At 44.3% G+C, this 14,360-nt stretch overlaps 1 protein-coding gene across 1 annotated transcript in view; it reads left to right on the top strand.

Moving 5' to 3' along the window:
* Window positions 1-6,293: 6,293 nt before the first annotated feature.
* P3H2 (prolyl 3-hydroxylase 2) overlaps window positions 6,294-14,360 on the top strand; it is a 118,008-nt gene continuing 109,941 nt past the window's right edge. Inside the window, exon 1 of the mRNA XM_089508679.1 lies at window positions 6,294-6,878. Within this exon, the coding sequence (XP_089364805.1) occupies window positions 6,453-6,878 (426 nt within the window). The 5' untranslated portion in view covers window positions 6,294-6,452. The remainder of the gene's footprint in view (window positions 6,879-14,360) is intronic.

Genomic DNA, 14,360 nt, shown 5'->3' with positions numbered 1-14,360 from the left:
ATGGATACCTTGGAGGATGGAAGCAGCCCTGGGCTGATGAGGGGTCCTTTGAGTTAATATTGGTATTGCTGATTTATAGCTGGAAGGAGGCATGAAACTTTGCTCCAAGAGACACCATGCAATGTTTTCCAGCTACCCAATGATGAAAGTGGGGAGGAAAGTCCCTGGGAAATGACACATCCATCTAATAAGATGGGAGTAGGGATGCAATTCATCACAAATTTTCTTCTCAAAGAATTCTTTCTACAGTGAGAAAGAATTCAAAAACCATGCTACACAGAACAGCCATCATGCCCATGCGGCTAATGGCCAGTTTCATTACCCACATCTGAAAAAATATGTTATCTCTAGTGTTATCGAGTATGATTTTATATAAATTTTGGGTGCCATGCGATCTGAAGCTATGACCCCTGACTGGCCCCACAGCTAGCTGCCATTACCCTAAGAGAGAGCTGACCTCGTAGCCTGCAACCCCTTGCTACGCCTGGTCACAGGAAAAAAGGCAGATTTCAAACCTTTCAGCAAGCAGATTGGGAGTTGCCATACTAGTTTCGCAAGCTGACCAAAGCAGGAAGACAATAGCTTCCTCCTTTTGAGAGCCAGTGATTGACTTAATGGCTCAGCCATCGAGATATTTGTCCCCTCCTGAAAAGTGCCAGACCTCTTCTTTGTGTATCCATTGTGTAAGTTTCACCTTAGACAAAGATAAAGTCATCAAGCCTTTGTTCGCCAAGTTGCCATAGCCTGAGGTTATGTTTAGGGGTATAAAAGGACCCCACTTCCAACCCTCCAGTGGGCTTGCTGAGCTTTGAGTTCCAAACCTGAAACCTTGCTTGTAGAGCATCTCGCTCTGAGCTTGAGTTCCTGGAGCCTTGTGCTCTGCTGAAATCACTTGAGCGAAGCCAAGCTCACTGTCATTCGGGCCTCTAGTTAGCTTTGCCCGCTGGAACTCAGTTCCTAGCCACCACGGTTGCCGCTTCCCTTTTCGTTCCCACGGCCGTGTCTCACCATCCACCATCCCTCGCATCCGTGGCTTTGGCGAAGACTCCTAAGGTAAATATCCCAACGGTGCCTCTATCCTTTCTCCTTTACTCCCAAACTCACCCCTCCCTTGCTTTAGCATGGAATGTGTGTGTGTGTGTTGTGTGGCTTTAATAAATGTTTTATATTTTAATTGCATCTCATTGACATCCGAGTCTCTGTTTCTTGGGGTTGGACTAGATAGGGACCCGACCCCGCTGCATGTGTTGTTAGGACACGCCTCTCATAATATCTGAGCTAAGTAAATTCCCCTGATTCGATCCTTCCTAACACTAGGAATTATCTAGGTCCTCCAGCACAACTCTATGGTATGCTTCTAATGGTATGCTTCTAAGTCCTCTGTATATGAGGGTCGAACTGTATTCAAAATTTATTCACAATTTGGGACTTTTTCTGTGCAAAATTCACATACGGCTCTTTTGCAAAGAAAAAAAGCATTGTCTGCACAGGATTTTTTTTTCTCCACAGAAAATATTTCTGGTGGAAATATTCTCTTCAGCACAAAAAAACTGTTTATTGCACAGAAAATGCTGTTTTCTGGGCAAAATCAATCACAGACTAATTTTTCATGGGATGTCCCTAAGTGCAGTATTTTCTGTGCAGGAAACAGCATATTCTGTGCATAAAATAATATTTCCATAATATTATTTTTTTGGTACAGGAAAAAGAAACCTGTTTTCTGTGCAGAAAAATACTGTTTTCTCCGCAAGACAGCTTTGTGCAAATTTTGCACCGTATAATTTTCAAAGTGCTAAGATTCTTGTCAGTTCAGGGTTCTTCTTGTCAGGGTTTCTTGATACTTGAAAAACTTATTTTTTCAATCATTTTTGAACATTTTCAGATATTCTTACTTTCCCTATATAGGTGAATCAGAACCAGAACAAGATTTGTACATGGGAGTCTGAGGTCACAGTGAAACCCTATGGATTGTTTCAAACAAGGAGGATGACTCTCACTTTAGTTGACACTCTGATCCTCATTTTTCCAACCTTCATTTTGCTTCTTCCTCTTTCCATATCCATTTATGATTTATTTTAATTTGTTTTGCTTGACAATATACAAAATATTTTATATTCTCTAACATATGCATCTTTATTAGCAGTTTCCCCATTATAATGCACCTTTGCATGTCATTTCTACTTGCATATTGCATTTAATGCACTTTTTCACCATGTTCACATTTTTTCAGATTTTGTGTGTATTTCTTGACCAGAAAATTACACTGCAACATTTGGAGATGTCTGGCAATCAAAGTATATGAGTTTGAGATAATATATTGGCTTCAATTGTCAGTCCCCACTAGAGTAGATCCATTGGATCCATTGTTAAATGGTGAGTCAACATAGGTAAAGCCAATGAATTCAATGGCTTTACTCTAGTTGGGACTAACCAATAGAATTTAGTGCCCTCATTTATTTAAGATATTTCTATATTGCTTCCCAGCTCACAAGGGCTCCTGAGGCAACGAACAAGTAAATGCAATTAAAACAGTACAAATACAAAACTTTTAAAAACCCATTAAAAGAATCTTTGAATTTTTAAAAAACAATGAAAAAACTATTGAAAAATGCAATTTTAAAATGGTTAAAACAGAGCAATTCCAAACATTAAAGGCCATACAGAACAGCACTGTTTTAGCCAGAAAAGAGTTGGTGTTTTCACTGGTTTTAGAAGTACAAATTATCCAAATGTCACTAAAATGTGAACAGAATAAATTTCTCCCCCATCCCTATTTTCAAGGAGGTGTTTGGATTTGGACTCCCATCTTTCGAAAAGGAGGAACTTTTGCAGTTTAGTGAAGATATGTTAATCAGAAAAATATGGCTGAGTACATAATAAATATGGCTGGGTACACTGCCTTGGTCTACTTCCTCAGATGCATGGAGTGGAGAGTCCCTAGAAGTAGATCATCTATGAAAATTCATCCTACCGGTTTCTTTCTTTCAGTTAGTCTCAAATGTGCTGCTAGATCCCTTTGCATATAGTAGTAGTAATGTAGTACACCATAAAATCATAGAGCTGGAAGAGACCTCAAGGGCCATCCAGTCCAACCCCCTTCCAAGCAGAAATACACTATCAAAGCCCCCCGACAGATGGCATCCAGCCTCTGTTTAATTACCAATATGACACCAGCCTTGATTTTATTTATACAGCTGAGCTTTTGTAGATAAAAATCCATGAACAGTCTTATTTAAGAGTGATTTTTTTCCTTTGCTTGCCACTTGCCTTTCTTTTGCAAAAGTCCATTGAGTTGCAAGAGTGAACTTTCTGGAGGAAAAGAATATATAGCCATATATCTATATTGTTCGCGAAGTAAAGCCAGAGATATATACGTCATAAAAAAGGAAAAGAAGTTTCACATTTGGTGTAGATTGATTGTGTCCTGAGTAATGTTTTGGCAGTTCAAACCCCGTGGAGGTGAAAAGGGAAAACTCCAATGAGCGAGTGAAATGTACGTGCAGTTGAAGGATGTCTGAGCGTGCCGTTTTGTGGATCCCTTCATTTGACCAGGTCTATTCTCTGGTGATTTATTTGGGGCTGAGAGGAGAGATGTTCAGTAGCCAAAGAGGAGAGCCAGGAGAAGACAGAAACAAAAATTCTCCAAGGTGTCCTCGAAACAGTTTGATTCATGGCAGAGAAAGCCACCTGGCATCCATTCTCTCCAAGCGGGGAAGGTCCAAGGAGCAGCTTCCAAAAAACAGGCAATATCTATGGGGGAATTTTCTTGGCTTCGTAACTACACTCTGTCCCACCCTTTTGAATCAGAATAGAGTATTGGCACAGAGATTGTGCTCTTCTCTGCACCCAGATAGTTGTAGTTGTAGTTCTTTGGTAATTTCATTCTGAAAGGAAGCAACAAGTAGTTTCAGTCAGTTTCCTCCTGCTGCAAGATAATCTTTGAAAACTGTTGTTGCTGTTGTTGTGTGCCTTCAAGATTTCCAACTTATGGCAGTTGTACGACAAACCTATCATGGGGTTTTCCTGGTAAGATTTGTTCAGAAGAGGTTTGCCCTTGCCTTCCCCTGAGGCTGAGAGAGTGTGACTTGCCCAAGGTCACCCAGTGGGTTTCATAACTGAGCTGAGAACTGAACCATGGTCTCCAGTCATAGAATCAAAGAGTTGGAAGAGACCCCAAGGGCCATCCAGTCCAACCCCCTTCTGCCATGCAGGAACTCACAATCTCAGCATCTCCGGTTGTAGTCCAACACTCAAACCAAAAACAGAATTAAAAACATCACATGAATACAACAAGTTAAAGTCATAAAAATCATTAAAAATAGTAAGTTAATTTTTTTAAAAAATAATCAAAACATACTAAAACAGTATGTTTGTAATGGTTTTATAAAACATGCAAAATAAACATCCAAATAAGAAGTCTTTTAAAAAAGAGGCTGGACAGCTCCCTGCTGGGGATGCTCTACCTGGATCAGGAGTTGGACTTGATGCCCTCAAGGGATCCCTTCCAGCTCTTGGAGTCTATGGCCTGTTACAGACAGCCAAAATAAAGCTGCTTCGAGTCACAGTGGATGTATGGTGTTTCAATGAGACGTGTGTCCTTCGAGTCCAGAAGTCACACCAAAGCCACGCTCCAGCCTGGAGCATGGCTTTGGTGTGACTTCTGGACTCTTAGGACGCATGCATCATTGAAACACCATACATCCACTGTGACTCGAAGCAGCTTTAGTTTGGCTGTCTGTAACAGGCCAATGATTCTATATGAAACTTCTATCCCACAACTCCTCAAGATGGTACATGAAGGGGACCCTCTTTTGGAAGGCAGAAGACGCCTGATAGTGCAAATGTTTTGGAAGATGTACAAACCTGATTTCAGAAAGCCAAGAAAGTGATCTTAATATTTTCTGATGCATTTCCTCTAGAGCAACTTAAGGCTGGGTTTAGCTGATCTCTAAACAGAACAATAAGAAAAATAATGACATAAAAGGAATACAAAGCAGCCTCTGATGCAGAAAAGAAAACACACTGAACAGGGGATCTGCAAACAGGAAGGTTTCAAATGAGGAACGGAAAACATAATTATGTTAGGACCTGGTGCAGGAAGCCCTGTGGCAACGAAACCACGTTCCCAACAGAATGAGATTTATCACACTTAAATTCTTCCACAGTCATAATGAACATGGTGTAATTGCAGTGCTATTTAAAAGAGCAGGGCTGCAGGATGGAAGCAAAAGAACCTAACCATGGAAGTTATTTGGACAGCTGTCTGGGTCAGGGAGGTTTTAGGTGCCATCTCATTATTATTTATTGATTGGATTTATATCATTTATGGGATTCAAGGGGGTATCCTCCCCCCACCCCCACCACCAGCAATGGACCTTTAAGAAGTATATTGTCCATGAAAACTGAGGTTCCATTTAACTCTCAGCTTTGGGGAGTTACTTCATAGCCAAAGAGGCTGGTGGTTCTCCTGGCATGGTGAATCCACTCCAAACTGTAGTCCAAATTTGGAAGGGCTTATCTGAGGTGTAAAATGCAACCCCTCCTGCCCCAAACCCCAGGTCCAGGGAAGTAATAGTGCCACTCTATTCTGCTTTGGTCAGACCTCGCCTGGAATACTGTGTCGAATTCTGGGCACCACGATTCAAAAAGGACATTGAGAAACTGGAGCCATGTGTCCAAAGGAGGGCGACTAAAATGGTGAAGGGTCTGGAAACTATGTCCTATGAGGAACGACTCAGGGAGCTGGGGAGGTTTAACCTGGAGAAGAGAAGGTTAAGAGGTGATATGATAGCCCTGTTTAAATACTTGATGGGATGTCATATTGAGGAGGGAGCAAGCTTGTTTTCTGCTGCTCCAGAGAACAGGACACGGAAGAATGGATGCAAGCTCCAGGAAAAGAGATTCCAGCTCAACTTTAAGAAAAACTTCCCGACAGTAAGGGCTGTTGGAGCATGGAAGATGCTGCCTGAGAGTGTGGTGGAGTCTCCCTCCCTGGAGGTCTTGAAGCAGAGGCTGGATGGCCACCTGCCATTGGGGATGCTTTGCTTGAGAGTTCCTGCATGGCAGAAGGGGCCTTCTTGGGGTCTCTTCCAACTCTCGGCTGAGCCTGGCTTGGCTGAAGGGGAGCCAGGAGGAGCCCGGTGCAATGCCTGGCGCGATCTTTCGGGCGGACAGCAGGGGGAGAGCCAGCCCTGGCGGCCTCCCTGGCCCTCCTCCTCCTCCTCCTCCTCGAGGGCCGGGGAGGCAGGGCCAAGGCAGGCACGCAGCCAGCCGGCAAAGCAAGGCAAGGCAAGGCAAGGCAAGGCAAAAGCCAGACGCCGGCTCCTTCTCTTCTGCTTCAGGAGCAGCCTCAGCTCCGTCCGCCCCGTCGAGGCTGCAGACCGGGACCTCCGCCTCGGGAGACCCCCTCCCTGCCGCCCCGAGGCCCTCCGGGGGGCTTCCCTCGGCGGAGGATGGGGCCGGGGCTGCTCGCCCTCTCCGTGGTGCTGATGGCGGCGGCGGCGGAGGCTGGCTGCTCCTGGCCGGGGGGCTCCCCCTTCGAGGCGCTCTACGCGGCGGGGCTGGAGGCTCACTCGCGGGGGGACTTCCAGGGGGCGGCGCGGTGCCTGGAAGCGGCGCTGCGGGCCGAGCGGGAGCTCCGCCAGAGCCGCCTCCGGTGCGGGCTCCGCTGCCGCAGGGAAGCCCCGATCCCCGGGCCGCAGGGCCAGGAAGGGAGCCCCGACGCCGCCGCCGCCGCCTGGGCTCCGCTCCTCCGCCGCGCCAGCTGCCTCCGCAGCAACTGCCCCGAGGAGGCCCTCCGGGCGCCCGCCAGCCAAGAGGTCCGCGCCGACTTCCAGCGCCGGCTGCCCTACAGCTACCTCCAGAGAGCCTACCTCCAGGTCAGCGGAGGAGGGAGAGGGCTCCGGGGAAGAAGGGGCTGAGCAGGGCACCTGGAGGGCATGCAGCCTCAGCGGGAATGGGCACTTTGGCAACTGACCAGCTGCAGTGGGGAGAAAGGGGGGAATGGGCAGCTTGAGCACTTGCCTCTGCCCTTGGGGCGAAGGTGCCCTTTGACAGCTGATCCAGGGCATCAGGGAGAAAGAGGCGCAGTTTGAAGACTGGTCTTGGGGGGAAATGTGAAGCTTGAGAACTGATCTGGGGCAGTTGAGAAAAAGGTGAAATTTGAAAACTGATCCAGTTCAGTTGGGAGAAAGGGCTTGAAAAGCGATTGGGGTGCAGCGGGGAGAAAGAGGTGCAGTTTGAGGATGGAGCATGTGGGGAAAAACATGCAGCTTAAGAACTGTTTATATCCACTTGGAAAAAATGTGCAGTTTGAAAACTGCTCAGGGGCAGTCGGGAGAAAGAGGTGCAGCCTGAATACTGAGCATGGGGAGGATGTGCAGCTTGAGAATGGACTGTGTGCAGTTGGGGAAAATGTGCAGTTTGAAAACTTATCTGGTGCAGTGGGGAGAAAGAAGTTCAGTCTGAATACTGAGCATGAGGGGAACATATGCAGCGTGAGAAGGGACTGTGTGCAGCTGCGGGGGGGGGAATGTGTAGTTTGAAAACTGAGCTGGTGCAGTAGAAGAAACAGGTCCAATTTGAATATTGAGCATGGGGAAAATGTGCAGCTTGAGATCTGATTAGGTGCAGTTGGGAAAAAAGGTGCAGTTTGAAAACTGATCTGGTGCAGTTGGCAGAAAGGTTTTGGATAAGGATCATAGGGCAGTGCAGAGAAAGAGGTGCAGTCTGAATACTGAACATGTGAAAAAAGGTGCAGCTTGAGAACTGATTGTATTCACTTGGACAAAAATGTGCAGTTTTAAAACTCATCAGGTGCAGTTGGGATACTGAGCATGAGGAAAATGTGCCTCTTGAGAACTGATTGTGTGACATTGGGAGAAAGAGGTGCAATTTGAATACTGAACATGTAAAGGGGGATACTGTGCAGCATGAGAAGTGATTGTGTGGGGGTGGGGAAAATGTGCAGTTTGAAAACTGATCAGGTGTGGTTGGAAGAAAGAGGTGTCTTTTGAATACTGAGCATGTGAAGGGAAAAATGTGCAACTTGAGAAGTGATTGTGTGGAGCTGGGGGGAAAGGTGCAGTTTGGAAACTCACTGGATGCAGCAGGGAGAAAGAGATGCAGTTCTAATACTCAGCGGGGATGGGGATGTGCCACTTAAGAATGGACCGTGTGTATGTAGTTGGGGAAAATGTGCAATTTGAAAACTGATCAGCTGCAGTTGGGAGAAAGAGGTGCAGTTTGAAAACTGATTGGGTGCAGTGCGGAGACAGGTGCCATTTGAGTACAGAGCATGTGAAAAAATATGCAGCCTCAGAACTGATTGTGTGGAGTTGGGAGAAATGCACATTTGGAAAACTGACCAAGTGCAGGTGGGAGAAAGAGGTTCAGTTTGAGAAGGGATCATGTGTAGTTGAGAAAAGGTGTGCCCTTTGAATCCTGGTCAGGTGCATGGGAAATGTGATGTCTTAAAACTGTGGTGTGATTAGGGAGAAAGCACACATTTTGAAAACGAATCATGTGCAGTTCAGGGGAAATGTGCAGTTTGAAAATTGTTGAGGTGCATCTGGGAGAAAAAGCTGCCATTTTAATACTGATTTGTGCCATTGGGGAAAGAAGTGCAATTTGAATACTGAGCTTATGAGGAGGAAAAATGTGCAGCTTGAGGATTCATTTTTGCAGTCATAAAAATGTGCAGTTTGAAAACTGATGTCAGTGTAGTTGGGAGAAACAGATGCACTTTGAAAACTGTTTAAATGTACTTTGAAGAAAAATATACACTTTCCCCAGCATGCAGCTGGGGGAAGATGTGCAGTGTAAATACTGAGCATGTGAAGAGGGAATATGTGCAGCTTGAGAATGCATTTTTTGCAGTCAGAAGAAATATGCTGGTTGAAAACTGACCATGTGCACTTGGAGAAATGAGAGAAAAAATGGACACATTGGCCAAGAGACAAGCTTGGGTCCCCTCTGCATGAGGAATTTGGCATTCATGATGCTATACAACACAAGGCCATGTGACCATAAAATGTTTATTAAACACTCCAGTGGCCTTGACTGGATTCCTGGTGTCTCTTATACAAGCATAACTTCCATTGCAGAAGTGGCTGGATATTTTTTTTGTCTGATGCAGAAAGCCAATATTCAGTTCTAGGTTGTAGTAGCATCTTGTGAGTGCATGTACCAATGTGTACACAACATGTGCATGCTCATTGTATGCCCTTGTGGCTGCACATTTGGTTGTGCATTCATTTACACACTGTGATGTGTGTTGGTCTGAGCATCATTGTCATCCAGTGCAAAGATTGCCTATTAATTCCACATGTGAGATCTCAGCCAGTGTTTTTCAGCCTTTCCTGTCAGAAGGCCAGTTTCAAAGAGGTGCCTAGATTGGCAGGATGGATTTGATGAGGCAGCAGAAATGGTGTGAGTGTCACTGAGATGGGATTTACACTGGCAAATTGGCACAAATGCCACTGCCCTGTTCTGTCCATTAATAAACAATGGCAAATTCATTATTGCTTTGTGGCTGCCTTGTAGAGAAATGCTTTTTACTCCTGTGGAGAAACTGTTCCAATCTGTGATATAAGTAAGGAACAAAACAAGATCTGGATTGCTTTAGCTTTTTCATGTGCAGATGAGGAACTGTGCACCTGGAATATGCTTTTTAACTTCTGAATCTTTTGCACCAAGTTCTCTAAGCTGCTGCCAGACTACAGAATTAATACAGTTTGGCACCACTTCAACTGCCATGGCTCCATTCTATGGAATCCTGGGAGCACTCTGCCAGAGAAGGCTAAACATCTCACCAAACTGCAAATCCCAGGGTTCGATAGAATTGAGCCATGGAGGTTAAAGCAGTGTCAAACTGCACTAACTCTGCAATGTAGATGGAGCCCAAGTCGTTTCTGACTTATGGTGACCCTAAGGCAGACCTGTTGCAGGGTTTTCTTGGCAAGATTTGTTCAAAGAAGGTTTGCCTTTACCTTCCTCTGAGGCTGAGAGAGTGTGACCAGTCACCCAGTGGGTTTCTGTGGCTGACCAGAGATTCGAACTGTGGTCTCCAGAGTCACAGTCCAATGCTCAACCGATTATAATCACCACGCTGGCTTGAAGACCTGTTGAGGGTGTTTAAAATTATGGAATGGTGAGAAGAAAGTGGTTCGCAGGAAGTTTTGCCTCTCTCTTTTGTGATATTACAACCCTGAGAGGGAGATCTGCTGATGCAGTGGGAGATTCAAGATACATAAAAGGATATTTTTTCTTTCAACAATGCGTAGTGAAAAATAGAACGCACTGCCACTAGATGCAGAGATTGCTGCCAGCTTGGGAGATGTTGAAAGGTGATCGAATAGACTGATGAACCTTAGCAATCATCAGTGGCAAACTGTGATCTGCCCTCCTCAGATCTATGAGACAGGATAACACTGGCCTACCATACAAGGTTGTTGTAATGGTAGCTGTTGTAACAGTTGTTGTGCTTCATATGCACCTCATTTGTGCTTCATATACATGTTTTACATATAGCCTGAAGGTAATTTTATACACAATATTTCTTTTTTTAGAAATATTTTTATTGATTTTTGTCTGAAACATATCCTGACATATTTCTCTTTTACATCACAATTTGTTTACATCACAATATTTTCAACTTCTTTCCCCTCTTAAAGTTCTTCAAATTAAAGATCTATAATCCTTGTGTGAGATATATATATATATATATATATATATATATATATATTGTTCAGATTCTTTATATCACTGCAACATTACAACATGTCAAACTGTATATATCTTATCCATTTATCTTAAACATACACTTAATTATTTGGTATCATATATGACTGAACATTTTGTTATACACAATATTTCTAATAATATTGTGCATGAAACAAAGTTTGTATACATTGAACCATCAGAAAGCAAAAGTGTCACTCCCTCAGCCATCCATGTGGACAGTTTTGGATTCTGGAATATTTCCAATTTTGGATTAATAAGGGAGATTCAGCCTGTAAGACTTGCAAAATCAGGATGAGGTTGCTTGAGGGCTTTTGAACCCCCCTCTCTCTGTTCTCCTAGCTTACAACACCTTCTGGCCACTATGCATGCAGACACACATTGTGAATGGATGCAGAATATGCAGTGTACTTGCACATGGGTCTGCATCGTGCATGCATGTGCATATGGCTGTGCCTTAACTTCCAGAGTTGATGTCCAAATTTGGCATGGCATTTCTGTCCAACTCACGGTTGGCATTGGACAATTAATACATCATTCCACATGGGGAGATTTGCGCTAAGAATAGGATCTCAGCCAGGTTAAGCTGCTGGTCTTTGGAGGTAGACTTCCTCTGCACAGAGAGGTTCCATGTAATGCCAATGGCTGATACTTTTGAGTTTTTGGAAGGAAGCAGTCCAGTGCTGGTGGTGGAAAAAAATGCTATTGAGACAATATCGTCTTGACTTGGAACATTTACAAAACCCACAGGGTAGGTTTGCACTGGGATCATCTGATTTCCGTTATTAACTTTACTAACACCTCTTCCTTTTCCCCAAAGATCCCTTTGCAAAGAAAGGGATTAGGTTTTTATTTTCCTCTGTAGCAGACCTGCTGGGAAGCACGAGGCTTCTCTTTCCACCCGGTCCACCTCACCCCCCTTGCCACCCCCCATTAATGTTTGGAAAGCCATAGAGGAAATGAGTTTAGCCTGAACATCCTGTCGGCTGTCCTGAGCAGTTGCTCCCTGGGGGTGGGACCTGGACGTTTGTTTTCTTTGTCTTGTGGGAGAGAGGCAAAGGCTTGCAAAGCCATGAGCATTTCCAGGGAGAGGGAACAGCAAGAAAGGCACATTCTTCTCTCTCTTCCCACTGACCTTTCCGCTGCTTGTTGACGCATGTCCTGGGATGGCCTGACCTTATGGGAACCTCCCTCCACTGGTTGGGGTGGCCTTTGCACAGAATGAAGAAACCAGAAGCTCTCCTGATCTGAGATCTTGCAGTGTTTTTGCAGGAGCCCCTGAAGCCGAAGTCTGCAGTGTTGTCTGTGTCATATACACTTGTGATTCCCCTTGCAGATGCAGTTGTGCCTTTCTGACTGTTGTGCAATGGACATATGGTGTAAGTTTTGCCCACAAGTGTAAGCAGTTCTGCATGGGCATAAATCTGGTACAGTCTTCTCACTCCAGACAATATAGAAGAAATGGTTGGTCCCTCGATACTAAGGGCTGATCATTGGTACCACCTTCTCACTCCGTACAGAGCATACAGATCGGGTTGGTTCCTCCATACCAAGGGCCAATCAGATGCATTTGTGCCTTTCTTATTGTTGTGCATGGATGCATGGTGTGAGTTGTGCCCACAAGTGTAAGCAGTTCTATGTGGGCATAAATCTGGTACGATCTTGTCACTCCAGACAATACAGAAGAAATGGTTGGTCCCTCCATACTGAGGGCTGATCGTTGGTACCATCTTCTCACTCCATACAGAGTATACAGATTGGGTTGTTCCCTCTGTACCAAGGGCCGATCAGCAGGAGGAGCTTGGACCTCTGGGTTTTGACACTGCACTTTGAGGGAATTATGCAAAGTGCAAAGGTACCCCCCCCCCGCAAATTTGGATCATATTAAATCCCAGAGTAGATTCCCCACCCCACTGATATAGAAGCCACCAAACTCTATTGGGAGGAAATGAGCATAGCAAGCAGAGCACCATAGCTGTCTGGGACTGTTGCTAGAAGGGAAAACTGAGGAGAAATCATCTGTTCCTAAGTGCGGTAACCTAATCTTAGTGCATTGGCCAGTTTATGTTTTGGACAGGAAATATTAAACTTTACAGGTCGAGTCTCATTTATCTGGAATTCCAAAGTCCAAAATTGTCCACATGGGTAGCTGAGATAGGGACACCTTTGCTTTCTGATGGTTCAATGTACACACCTTTTCTTTCATGCATAACATTATTAAAACTATAGTGGGCCCTTGGTATCTGCTAGGTTTTGGCTCTCGTGCCTTCCATAGATACCAAGGGCCCACTGTATTTTTAATAATGTTATGTATGAAAGAAAACGTGTGTACATTGAGCCATCAGAAAGCAAAGGTGTCCCTATCTCAGCCACCCTTGTGGACAGTTTTGGATTTTGGAATGTTTCAGATTTGGCTCCAGGGCCCCCCATGGGTACCAAAATCTGTGGATGTGCAAGTCCCATTAAATACAGTGGGTGGTAAAATGGTATCCTTTATATAAAATAGCAAAATCAAGGTTTCTTTATATATTTTTGGAATATTTTCAATCCGTGGATGCTTGAGTCTGTGAATAAAGAATCTGTGGATATGGAGGGCTGACTGCATTGTGTATAAAATTAACTTCAGGCTATGTGTATAAGGTGTGTATATGAAACATAAAGGAATGTTGTGTGTAGACTTGTGTCTTCAAGATACTCATTAGGTCTCTACAAATATTCCAAAATCTGAAAGACTCAGAAATCAAAAACACTTTTGGTCCCAAGCATTTCAGATAAGGTAGACTCAATCTGAAGTAAAAAGTACTTCATATATGTGAAAATTGCCCTGATAGACAGTGCTGATATATAGGACAGCTGAACCATCTGCAAGAGAAAAACAGTTTTAAAAAACAATGTAATAACTTTCATACTCCTGATCCTAAATTAGCTGATGATAGATTTCTGGCCAGCCTTTTTATTTCCTGAAAGCTAGCCTCATGGGTATGATCTCCAGACCTCACATTGTTGTGGGATTAGCTGAGCTTCTCATTTAATTGGGGGCCCTTTTGAAATTGTGCAGCTGGACAGAGGTGGGACTCACCCAGTGCCCACATTAGTGATGGCATTGCAATGCATAGGCAAGGCAATTACCCCATGCTTTTTAGAATTAAAGGGCAGTGGAGGAAAATATTTCAAGGAAACAGTGTCCACAGTAAACCTCAGCGAAAGACATCATAGTTGCTTTCCGAACATCTCCTTTTCTCTCTCCCAGACTATGTAGTCTCATGCACACCCAGATTAGACACCTCAGTTTGGAAGGAGACCCAGAGTGACCACTTGGTCACTGTCTCCTTGAGCATATACTGCCACTATAGTGATGTGATTCTTTACTACTTTTTTCCTTTGAAGCACGCAAAGAGTAACATTTGCAATTTTCTTCCTGCTATGAGAAAGTCATTGAAAAATCACACAGTTTTCAAAGCCTATTCTCAGTTTGGGATTTAGTCTATGCAAAATTTTCATAAAATGCAGTTTTTCCTGCAGCAGAATATGCTGTTCCTTGTGCAAAACCAGCCACATGGAAAATCTGTGCAGAATAAATTCTCAGTTACAGCATGGTCTTCACTGAAAATGCTGTCCTT

The sequence above is a fragment of the Sceloporus occidentalis genome, unplaced genomic scaffold, assembly GCF_023333645.1.
Source record: "Sceloporus occidentalis isolate IW3139 unplaced genomic scaffold, rSceOcc1.0.p SCAF_2, whole genome shotgun sequence".
Lineage (NCBI taxonomy): Eukaryota > Metazoa > Chordata > Lepidosauria > Squamata > Phrynosomatidae > Sceloporus > Sceloporus occidentalis.
This window is presented reverse-complemented; position numbering and strand designations above follow the sequence as displayed.